Source organism: Canis aureus, chromosome 32, assembly GCF_053574225.1.
Source record: "Canis aureus isolate CA01 chromosome 32, VMU_Caureus_v.1.0, whole genome shotgun sequence".
NCBI lineage: Eukaryota > Metazoa > Chordata > Mammalia > Carnivora > Canidae > Canis > Canis aureus.
Genome location: NC_135642.1, coordinates 10,105,819 through 10,118,104, shown reverse-complemented (window position 1 = coordinate 10,118,104; position 12,286 = coordinate 10,105,819). Strand labels below are relative to the sequence as shown.

Below are 12,286 nucleotides of genomic sequence, written 5' to 3'. Positions count from 1 at the left end.
GATGGAGGGGGAGGTAGGTTGTGGATGTACAGGTTAATAAATGTGTGGAATACATCTCTCTAAATGAGTATCAGTTTAAATTCATCTCTATATGGTATGAGGAGGTGTGCCCGGCTGACTATGATTTCTGGCACTACTAGTTCTCTGCATCTCTGCTGAAAATGTCACCTTGCAGAGCAGCTGTATCTTATGCTTAAAGGTATTTGGAGCTACTACTGCCTATTGTCCTGCATGAGGAGGGGATAACTTTAGTATGGTCTCTTGACTGTTCTCTTGAATTTTCTCCCCCCCATCTTTTTGAGGTCTAATTTACAAATAAAAAATCGTGTATAGTTAAGATTTAAGACTTGATGTTTAGATACATGAATACTCTTTGAATTTTCGTATTATAAAACACAAATATCTTTTGGAAAATTACTATTTTTCTTAAAGTGTACTGGTGTCTATTTAATAAGTTAATGGGGGTCAAAGAGGGGACTTCTACCAAAGAATGTGGAAACAGATTCTGGCCCAGCATTGGGGAAAGAAAAAAATGTACTTTTGTGGGGCTTTTGGAAAAACCACTTGCCATCTATATACTTGTTTTCACCTTTTTCATGTCTATGTCATGGAAAGATCTTATTGCAGCATATATTTTCTGAGATGGTCCCAATTTTGAGCATTTATAGTACCTATGAATCATTTAAATACTAGAGAAATGCCAATATTTTGTAATTTCAGTGTATAAATGATATGGCTTAGGATAGTTTTTTAAAATGATATTCTTCTGGGCCTTTAAATTTTTTTTAAAAAATCAGCTTTATTGAGATATAATTCACATACCATAATATTTACCCACTGTATTTAGTATATTCATAAAGTTATACAACTATGATTATAGTCTTAATTTAAAACATTTCATTATCTCATAAAGAAATCCATTAGCAGCCATTCACCATCCTCCCCTCCCTCCAGCCCATGGTAACCACTAATCTAGTTTTTGTCTCTATAAATTTGCCTATTCTGGACATTCCATATAAATGGAATCATACAATATATGGTCTTTTGTGACTGGCTTCTTTTTCTAAGAATAATATTTTTGAGGTCCCTCCATGTTGTAGAAGGTATCAGTACTTCATTTTTTATTTCTTTTTCTTTTTTTTAGAATTGTATTTATTTGACAGAGATAGTACAGGTAGGGGGAGCAGCAGAGGGAGAGGGAGAAGCAGGCTCCCTGCTGAGCAGAGAGTCCACTCGGGGCTGGATCCTGGGACCCTGGGACCCTGGGATCATGACCTGAGCCAAAGGCAGACAGACATTTAACCGACTGAGCTACCCAGGAGCCCCTATTTTTAATTTCTGAATACCATTCCATAGTATGGCTATCCTACATTTTTTTTATCCTTTTTTTTTTTAATATTTATTTATTCATGAGAGACATAGAGAAAGAGGCAGAGACACAGGCAGAGGGAGAAGCAGGCTCCATGCAGGGAGCCTAGTGTGGGACTTGATCCCAGGTCTCCAGGATCACGCCCTGAGCTGAAGGCAGACACCCAACCCCTGAGCCACCCAGGTGCCCCTACATTTTATTTATCTTTTCATCAGTTGAAACACTGGATTGTCTTCACTTTTGGGTGTTGTGGATAATGCTGCTATGAATATTCATGTATAGGGTTTTGTATGGACATATATTTATGTTTCTCTTGGAAATTTACCTAGGTGTGGGCTTGCTGGATTATATGGTAACTACATTTACTTGTGGAAGAGTTTCTAGAGAATGCCAGGACCTGCCACCTGGTGACCTCCTCAGTCATCAAGAACTTCTATGGAAGCTGTGTCAGACAGACCCTAAGGTGACTCCTAGTTATTCCTGCCTCCTAGTGCTCACATTTTTTGTCATGTCCTCCCTTTGAGTTGGGTAGGAAATTTGACTTGCTTCTAACCAGTAGAATGTGACAATCATGGTGGATACTCCTTTGGTGACACTGTATTAGGTAAGACTCCATTTTAATAGACTAGAGCTTTTCCCTAAGGGTTTGAAATAAATAGAGATGCTCAAGAAACCCATGTAGCATGGAACTGCAGGTGGTCCCTAGGATGTAAGGGCAGCAGTCAGCAAAAAGCCGGGGCCCCCATCATACAGCTGCAAGGAGATGAATTCTGCCACAACTGGAAGGAACTTGGAAGTAAATTCTTCCCCAGATGAGCCTTTGATGAAGATGTGGCCAAGGTAATACTTGATTTAAGCCTTATGAGATGTTAAGCACAGGACCCAGTTAACTTGTGTCCAAACCCCTGATCCATGGAAACTGAGATAATGAATATGGAGTGCTTTATGCAGTTAAGTTTGCACCAATTCTTATGCAGAACACTAATTCAGGTTTAGGACTTGGTTCCATTATATAATCTGAGCTGGGTGCCACTGAGTTTGTCAAGGCAAGTATCCTCTTTATTTATCTGTATGATTATCATGAAAGGACAAACTGCTATAAAAGTTCAGGTGTGTGCTTGGTGTCTATGAAGTAATTGTATTTAAGGTATAATTTCTAGAATGGGGAAAGCATAATGGCAGAAATGAGAAATAGTTCCACTCTGCCTCCTTGACTGATATGGGATACATGCATCTCTAGAAATTTCCTTCTAAGGAGAAACAGTAATCAGAATAATAGTAACTTATACAAAGGAGTGCTGCTGTTTATTAGGGAGTATGGAGGTGGGAGGATGAGGATGAACTTGAGGTCATGGCCTAATAGAGTTACGGAATCTCTCTAATTTGTCTAGCTCTCTATGCAGACATAAGCTTAACTTTGATACCAGCTTTCCCTTGCACTTCATTAGCCACATAATAACCAAACAATCCCAGCATGGTGAGCATCACTTCTATTTTTAGAACCCACTAGGACTATTCCATCTTTCTTAGTCATCCCTTTCTATATTTAACAACTCTTACAATCAGAATTTTTAACTTATAGCTCACATAAATCCTTTCTTCTTCAGTTAAAGCCTGCTCCCAAACAGATGGGGACAGCTGATTATGTGAACCTCTTGTCTTTGTAATACCATTTTGTTTTGTTACATTTAATTGCTTACTGACTTAAGTGAAGAGATTGAGTTTGAGGTGGGTTTTATTCTGTAGTACAGACACATGTTAAATGCCTTTTTACTTCCTCTGTGTTCTGACTTTTAATTGCAAACACTGTATGGATGATTCAGTGTGCAATAACTAATATAAAAAGTCAAGCCACTTGTAACATACAGCTAGATAACTAACCAGACTTATATCAGATGACTTAGAAGTTTGCTAGTTAGGGGGAAAAAAGCAGTTGAAACTGACAGGAAATGTGATAACCCGTGGAATGAATGATAGAATTATCACTGAAATTTCCATCTTCCCATGTCTCACACTAGTTGTCTCCTACAGAAGCAAATAATTGTTTTGCTGAGAATGGAATGAACTGTGTTTCTCCTTAGATTTACAACAGTGCCATCCATATTTGAGCCATAGGAATAGAGATAAAATGGATAGAATCTTTTTTTTTTTAATTTTTTAGGTGAGGTACATCATAGAAAAAGTTTGCTGGGAAGCAACCAAAGATTACTTCGACATGGTAAGGGTAGCTTTTTCCACAAATAAGATCTTATCATTTTTCTTTGTTTTTATTTTTTATATTGATAAAAGAAATGTGTAACTGCACTCTTACAGAACAAATAGGGATGATGTTTGTATTTACATAGTTGATTTCATTTACTTTTGACAATTATTTTAATTTACAGTTATCAAAAAAACTCTAACAAACCATATTTTTACCTCTCTGCAGCACTGGGACATTATGTTGTGATATTGTTTTATTTCCCCATTCCATTACCCATATCTTTACAATACTCTACAATAGAAGTCCTTGGGTCTGTACTTGCTGTTCTGCATTTATTCCTCTTGGTGACTGGTGGGTGGGAATTTTCCGGATGGTAAATACTATCTTGGCTGCTCTTTCTAGTGTCTGGCTCCTTGGCCCTCTTGAGTTGGGAATATCAGTCTGCCAAGCCCTGTCTCTGTAATTGTAATTCCACATACACTTCACAGATCCTTTATATAAAGGCATATTCTTGTTCATTTGGACTGAAACAGAATTAGTAAATGTAGCATTACAGTTATAAATTATAAAATGTAAAGCAAGGTTTTAAATAAGTAAGTGTACAGGGCATACATTGTAATGAGGATTAAACTGAGATAGCTGATTATAAACATCTTGCTGTTTTTCTCTTTGTCCTAAATATAGGCTGTGTTAGGTAATTTTCATGCCATTAGCTCTGCCTATTCCAGTTCATTCTTTGCTGTTACTTGTTGTTCATGTGTTAAATACCACATTAACACCTCCCTGCTACTTCCACAAGAGACACCAATAACTTAGCTGGTTTTCAACCTGTTTCACCTCTTGGGACCTTCTGGGCCTCAGATTCTGTTTAGCACTATTTTGCTTCTGAATTGCCCTTTTAAGTGTCTCTGCTCAAGTGTCTCTTAAATTAGAGGCAAGTGAGATAGTACATGCCCCAGTTGTTCTTGTTTTACTAAGAGTTGCTCATTTTTGCATTCATCTAACAATCATGCCACTTTGTTTTGTGCCAACCATTGTGCTGGGTGCTCAGAATACAAAGATGAATAAAACATTATTCCCTGACCTGGAAGAACTTTTAAAGGTGGAAAGAATCATGCATGCACCTCATTATGACATGACTTAAGTGCTCTAACAGGGCTAGGAGCCCTGAATCAGCCTGGAGGAGTCAGAAAAGGCGACATGTCATTTGGGTCCTGACAGATGCATAAGAATTTAGCAGATGTGTAGGTATGAGGGGGTGGCAGCTGTAGAAATAATTTCTAGACTAAGGAAACAGCATGAACAACAGTGTGGAGGCATTGAAAAGACATGGTTGGCTTGGAGAAGAGTGAGAAGTTGGGTGTGACTACAGTGTAGAGGGTGTGTGTGTGTGTGTGTGTGTGTGAGAGAGAGAGAGAGAGAGAGAGAGAGAGTGAGATGGACTCTAGGAGATGAGCTGGGATGGGGGAAAGTTTGGAAAGAGAGATGTTGTAGGTGGGGTGTGGAATTTCTAACTTGATTTTGTAACAATGGGGGACAGAGGGAGTCTTAAATAGAGGAGTTAAGTTACATGATAGGGAGACAGTGCACACAGAGGTATAGAGGTGAGACATAGAATGGCAGAGATGGGTCAGAGGGAGACTCTAAAAAAGTCAGTTAATGCAGCAGCCATAGAATACTCAGTAATAAAATCTGGCTATGAGTCTCTTGCAGTTGGGCTGAGACTTAATCAAGTCTAGGGAAGAGCAGGGCAGAGGAGGGGCTCCAGCTGAGAAACATTTCAGAGATAGAATAGTCAAGATGTGACTGATGGGGTGAGAAAAATGAGGAAGGGATAGTGAGTGTAAAAATAATATCAAATATATATAATCAAGTAAGTGTTAATAATTAGAGAATAATTCCAGATTATGAACTTTATGAAGGCAGGATAATGCTGGTTTTGATCCTATGTTACATGGTACAGCATTTGGCAAATAGTTGATGTTCCACAAATAGTAACGTAAATATATATGAAAATGGCTAACAAGGAAAAATGCCTGCTATCCTGAAGACATGTGAAAAATGGCCTAAGCTGGTCTGGGGGACAGGGAAAGCTCTTGAGGAAATGCTCTTTCGGCTGATCTATAAAGCAGTTGTCACAGTGACTATAGGCAAAGGAACAGTATGTGAAAAGGCAAGATGGAAGCTGGCATGATTCTGCAATTGAGAGAAGTCTAACAATGGGACCAGAGTGTTATATTAGTTATCTATTGTACTACATCACAGATGACTCTAGAACTTAGTGAGCTACAACATTAGACACTTATTATCTTAGTTTCTGTGGGTCAGGTATCCAAGAGTAGCATAGATGGTGATTCTGGCTCAGGGTCCCTCTTGGGGTCATCTGGAGGGTTGACTGAGCCAGAAAGCGCTTGCCTATGGCTGTTGGTTAAAATTTTGAGTTTTTCACTGACTATAGACCAGAGACTTTGGTTCCTCACCATATGGGTCCACAGAGTTGCTCGTAACATGGCAGTTAACTTTTTCCAGGTAAGTGATTCAAAAGAGAGAGAGAAAACTAGAAGATACAATGACTTTTATGATCTAGCCTCAAAAGTGATATGTTCTCACTTCTACTGTATACTGTTGGTCACAGAAACCAATACAATGTGGGTGGACTACATAAGGATGTGAATATCAGGAGGCTGGGCTTATTGGGACCATCCTGAGGCTGGCTACCACAGTGGTAATGAAACAAAGGCTAGATGGAATAGGATTTGTAGGCCATATTATGGGTCTTAGACTTTAAGAACAATGAGACTTAGAGGGATTTCCAGCACGGTCCAGAAATAGGACTGGAGATTTAGGGGCAAGACTACTCTCTCTGAAGGGTGTAATAGAGTGGGAAGGTGGAAGCATGATCTTATGCCTAGGGCCTAGGTGTGTATTTGTTCATTCAACCAATATTTATCGTAGAGCTTGGATATGCCAGGGTGTGTATCAGATACAAGAATGCAGAGGTGAGAAGACCTACTCACACCCTGACCTCCTGGGGCTTACAGCCCAAGGGCAAATAGAGGCTAGTAAATGAGAGTTACACTCCAGCACAGTGTATTCTATAATAAAGCACAGGTTTCTATGAGAGCAGTTAGAAGGGCACGTTACTCATTTGGGAAAGGAAAGGACTCCTGGAGGAGTTACCATCTAAATAGGGACCTAAAAGATGAGTAGGCAAATGCTAATGTTTCATGCATGAACATAGACCAGGAAATGAGAAAGCAAATGGCTTGTTTGGGGAACCAAAGTAGTTCAATGTGTCTGAAGTCTTGATTGGAGGTGGATGTGGGTGGAGGGGTGAGTTGTATGAAGTCAGTGTGCTAAGGGGAGTTACATCAGGATGAGCTCTTGATTCTTGTTAAGGAGTTTGGACTTTATTTGGGGAGAAAGGGGAATTTACTAAAGGGCTTTAAGAAGAGAATGGGTACTTGAGAATGAATACTTTGGCTGCAACAGAGAATAACTTGCAAGCGTCAAATTTGGAGGCTGGGAGAGGAAACCTGGAGGTTATGATAATAATGTGCGAATTGATGATGGCCCAGGTTGGGGTGAGATTTGGACTTAAGAGATATTTAGGAGGTAAAGTTGCTGAAATATGATGCTTATTCAGTTGGAAGGTGAGGATGCCCAGGATCATGCCCAGGATCATGGCTTAACCTTCTGAATTAAGAGACCAAGACTGACACAAAAGAAGCCAAAAGGGATACAATGATCAGAAGTTTGGTACAAGTTCTGGCCTGGGTCTCTCTGATCAGTTACTGAGATTTAACTATCAGGGGAGAAGGAGATCATCAGTTAAGATTGGCTTTCTTGAAATCTTCTGAAAGTTATATCACAGACCTTGGGAAGAGTGAAGCTTACAAATATAGAGTAACTCCTTCTTACCAGGGAGTTTGGAGGGCAGGAAATAAAATAGTTCTTAAGAGTTATAAAGACTTTGTCCAACTCAAGGGCAAATGAGTAATGAACTCTTATATACCCCAGAAGATAATGGACTGAATTTTTTATATGGTGGGAAAGGGAAAGTCAGTTCTTATTTGGGATATTTTACCAAAAACATTCTGTAACAGCAAATTTTCTACAATATGAAACGATGTCCTTTTTATTGGTATAAAATGCACATCATTTCCAGGCATTATGGATGCATAATCAGTTATTCAATACTTTTCTCTTCAAGCTTCTCCATTCTGAGAGAGTCGAATTAGTGTTAAAATCCATTTTACAAGACTGATTTCCCAATTAATACTTCTTGAAATAGTGAATTTTCAGTAGGAAGCCACTGTGTGTGTGTGTATTTGTGTAGATATACATAAACATAATAGCAGCTCTAATTGAGACCTAATTGACATTGAGGGTCAAGAGTTAACATGTTAAACACAGAGAGCCAAATAACTTATTTGACTCCCTCTTCTCTCCACTTTATCCTAGATCATTACTACTCCTACTACTCCTTTTATATATCCAAGCTAGTCTGATTCATCTGCTTCTCTTTCCTTCTTTCCTCCTACAGAAACTGCTAAAATTATTTTCTATTGAGTTATAACAGTATTTCTTCAGAACCCGAAGCTCCACCTTTTAATTCCATTGAGTATAGGCTCAAAGATAAACCTTCATTTTGGATGAATTTTCTGACTTTCTTGCTTTCCTGTCTTGTTTGTGTCAAAGAAATTCTTTATGGTCCATTCTGTGATTTTATGAAAGAAGTTTTTGGAGTCCATTAGGATTTACTGTTTTGCACCAAGTGAGCTGAAGACTCTTTACAGGAACTAAAGGCAGTTTTCTTGAACTATTTGCTGTCCTGTTTTTTGCCTCTCACTTTCTCACACCGCTGCTCTGTGGACTCCATCTCCTACTAATTGTTAATGCTTGACTTCCTGCCCTTTTGGAGGAAGCCCTTTATGCAACCAGAATTATCTGGACAGTTTTTTTTAATTAACTCTGCAAATAGACTCTGTGCTGTACTCTCTTCCAAAATATTTGTGTTTGAGATGTTTCATAGAAAAATTAATCTGTGAGCAAAACGAGTTTGCACAGGTAGATGCATTTGCTGATAATTGAAAGGAATGTCAACACTGGCTGAGCCAGTCACTCAAGTCAGAGGCTTGTCCCATGCAGCAGCTGCCATATAATGAGGCTCAAAACAGGATGAATTAATGTGGAGTTAGCAACTCATTTCTGAACTCTTAAGCTTACTTGCTCAGCCTGTTACTATGAAACTGGTCATTTGAGCTGTCTTTAACAAATGCACAGACAAAAACAATTCTGTTAAACGCCGCTTAATCATAATCACCACCGACCTTAAATGTCTTTTATGGTGTCTATATATGATGAGGCTTTTTCTCGTTTTACTGTTGAAGAAAGTAAAAAATAGGGGGTTAAGTGACTGGATCTAGTTACTATGTTACACTGAATAAGGAGATGAGATAGTTGGAGAAACCAGTTTGTAAAACTTGCTTAATATTGGATTCCCTAAAACATCCTAAATTAAAATTTTTCTTTTCTTTCAACAATAAATGTTTATTGAGTTCTTATTTGTGAGATATTATGTAAGATACTATACCATATGTTAAGGACAAAAGATGTAGATCCTATCTGCAGGGATCTTATAGCTGTGGAGATCCTGGGGATAATGATATACTTAGAAATAAAATAAGTCAGTATATGTTAAAGATGGTTCTAATGTACGAATACTGTGATCAAGCATATCAGGATGATTAGGAAAAGGATTCTAAAAAAGGTGGAGTGGAGATAAGACATGAGATAAAATCCTTCTATACCATCTTCACACTGGTAGATAGAAACAGATGTTGGTAGGAGGGTTCTGGAGACAAGGTGACTATTTTGGTTGAAGGAAGGATTTACATAGGTTAATTGTGGGAGCTTCTCATCTAGAGGTTAATAGGCCTGACTGCAGAGTCTTCAGTAACAAACAGTGCAAACTTTCCTGTGGAAGTTACTAACAAGCTCCTGAGGATTTTGGACAGCAAAATGATAGCTTTTCAAAATATATTTATGAAGTGACAATTATATATTAGACACTATTCTAGTATAGGGATGCAACATCAAGTAAGACAGAGTTGGCACTTTTACCAAGCTTGCAGTTTAGTGGAAACAGACAAGTAGACATGCATCTACAGAATAGCATGATAATTCTACAATGAGACAAGTATAGGTAGACCTGGGAACACTTAGAGGAAGGAACCCTAACCCAGATTAAAGGATTAGGAAAGGATTCCTGGAGGAATGTATTAACTGAACTAAGTTTTTCAAAAACACATATTTTACTTTCTCTGAAAAACTAATACACTCATGTTTTGAATATCAAACTTGTCAGGACAGCGAAGTAGTTGTATATCTGCCAGTAATGAGCTGGTGATACCTACACCTGACCTCTTCTCCTGCTGAAGTGCAGAGCCAGGTAAAATAGAGTGTTTCATTAAGATTCAGAGTCACATAACATCATATCCTAGATACCCAAATTAAAAAAAAAAAAATCACATGTCCTATCAACAACCAGGAAAATCTACTGAATGAGAAAAGACAATCGATACCAAAACTGAGATGAAATATTAGAATCATCTGCCAAAGATTTTAAGGCTGTTGTCATAAAAATCCTTCAGAATAATTATGAACATGCATGAAATAAATGAAAAAAAACCCTCTCAACAAAGAAATGGAAGATATAAAGAACTAAATAGAAGATATAAAGAAGAACTAAATGGAAGATATAAAGAAGAACTACTGAAAAATACAGTAACTGAAATGAAAAGCTCAATTGATGGTATTAACAGAAGAATGTGGAGGTCAGAGGAAAGAACCAGTGAGATGGAAAGTAGATCAATAGAAATTGCCTAATCTAAACAACAGAGCACATTGAACAGCATAAATGGAGTATCAGAGACCTGTGGGACTATAACAAAAAATCTAACATTGTATCATTAGTGTCCTGGAAGAAAAGGAGAAAAATGGCAAGGTTTTAAAAGTACTTGAAGAGATAATGGCTGAAAGCTTTCTAAATATAGGGGGAAAAATAAGCTTACAGATTCAAGAAGTTGAACTAACCCTAAACAGGATACACCAGAAGACATACTAACATATGTCATAGTTGTACTTGTGAAGGGCTAAGAGCAAAGAAAATACTGGAAAGCAGTGAGAGGGAAATGATGCCTGACCTGTGAGGGAAGAGCAATTTGAACGATGGAGGTTATTCATCAGAAACTGTGGAGACAAAAGAAATGAATACATTATCTGTCTTAAGTGCTGAAAGAAAAGAACTGTCAGCCCAGAATCCTATATCCAACAAAAATAAAAATACCCTTTAGGAATGAAGTGGAAATTAAAACATTTTTTTTGTATATTTTTAATTGAGTTTTATTTGCCAACATATGGTATAACACCCAGTGCTCATCCCGTCAAGTGCCCCCCTCAGTGCCCATCACCTAGTCACACACACCCCCCACCTCCCCTTCCACTACCCCTTGTTCGTTTCCTAGAGTTAGGAGTCTATCTTCTGTCACCCTCTCTGATATTTCCCACTCATTTTCTTTCCTTTCCCCTATAATCCCTTTCACTATTTTTTATATTCCCCGAATGAATGACATCTAAGAGAACTTATTGTCAGCCAACCTAATGCAAAAGAATAGCTTAGTTTTAGTCATCCTTTCTTTTTCCTTTCTTTCTGCCAGAGAAGTGATTAAAAAAAATCTTAGAACATCAGGAAGGAAGAAAGAATATGTGGTAAGCAAAAATATAGGTAAATACAATAGACTTTCTTCCTTTTCTAGAGTTTTCTAATATATTTGATGGTTGAAAGAAAAATTCTGATAAGATTCTCAATGTCCAGAGAAGAGTTATGATAATTATGGTAAGAAGAGAATAAAAGGATAAAATAGTGGTAAGGTTTCTATGCCTTACTCAAACTGGTAAAAGGACTAGTAGACTATGTTGTGTATATATCATGTAATATATGTTGTGTATATAACATGCAACCACTAAAAAGGTCTACACAAAGAAATATACTAAAAAATACTATAGATCAGAATGGAATTGTAAAAATTGTTCAATTCGCAGGAAGGCAGGAAAAATAAAATACATGAAAAATAAAGCAGAAAACAAAAAATGATATGGTAGATATAAGCCCTAATATATCGATAATTACATTAAAATAAGCTGTCCAAATGTATCAGTTAAATAATAGATATTGATAGAATGAATTGGAAAACATGACCCAACTACATGTTGCCTATAGGAGATTCACCTGAAATATGACAGTATAGCTTTATTGAAAATAAAAGGATGGAACAAGAGATCTTATGTAAACATTAATTGTAAGAAAGCAGGAGCAGCTATATTAATATCAGATAAAGAGGATTTCCAGCAAAGAAATTTACTAGAGAAAGAAAGGGCCAAACACCAAAAAATCTTTGGCAACCCTAAATATGTATGCAACCCTAAATATGTATGCACCAAACAAAAGAACTACAAAATGTGTGAAACAAAACCTGATAGAACTAGAAGAAGAAATTAATAAATCTATAATTATAGTTGGGGACTTTAACATCTCTCCTTATGATTGATAGAAAAACTAGACAGAAAATCAGCCAAGATATAGAAGAACTCATGAGTACCATCAATCAATTGGATTCAATTGATATTTATAGAACACTTCTCCCAACAAC

The 12,286-nt window shown here is 37.4% G+C and overlaps 2 protein-coding genes across 42 annotated transcripts in view; one reads left to right on the top strand and one right to left on the bottom strand.

Moving 5' to 3' along the window:
* The window catches only part of LOC144302962 (uncharacterized), a 776,799-nt gene that overhangs the window by 17,791 nt on the left and 746,722 nt on the right, over positions 1–12,286 (top strand). For 30 of the 41 annotated variants that reach the window (XR_013369976.1, XR_013369977.1, XR_013369974.1 and 27 more), the window contains 2 exons: positions 1,699–1,832; positions 3,531–3,587. The exons of 4 other annotated variants lie outside the window; for them this stretch is intronic. Coding sequence is in view for 7 of the 37 variants with exons in the window: in XM_077880547.1 (XP_077736673.1) it covers positions 1,699–1,832; positions 3,531–3,587 (191 nt within the window). In the remaining 30 variants the exon portion in view is untranslated. Of the gene's footprint in view, positions 1–1,698; positions 1,833–3,530; positions 3,588–3,679; positions 6,102–12,286 lie in introns of those variants that run through there. 7 more of the 41 variants (XR_013369997.1, XR_013369994.1, XM_077880555.1 and 4 more) reach the window with 2 other exon arrangements.
* TMCO5A (transmembrane and coiled-coil domains 5A) overlaps positions 4,051–12,286 on the bottom strand; it is a 59,452-nt gene continuing 51,216 nt past the window's right edge. The window contains exon 12 of the mRNA XM_077880542.1: positions 4,051–4,096. Coding sequence (XP_077736668.1) covers positions 4,066–4,096 — 31 coding nt within the window. The 3' untranslated portion in view covers positions 4,051–4,065. The remainder of the gene's footprint in view (positions 4,097–12,286) is intronic.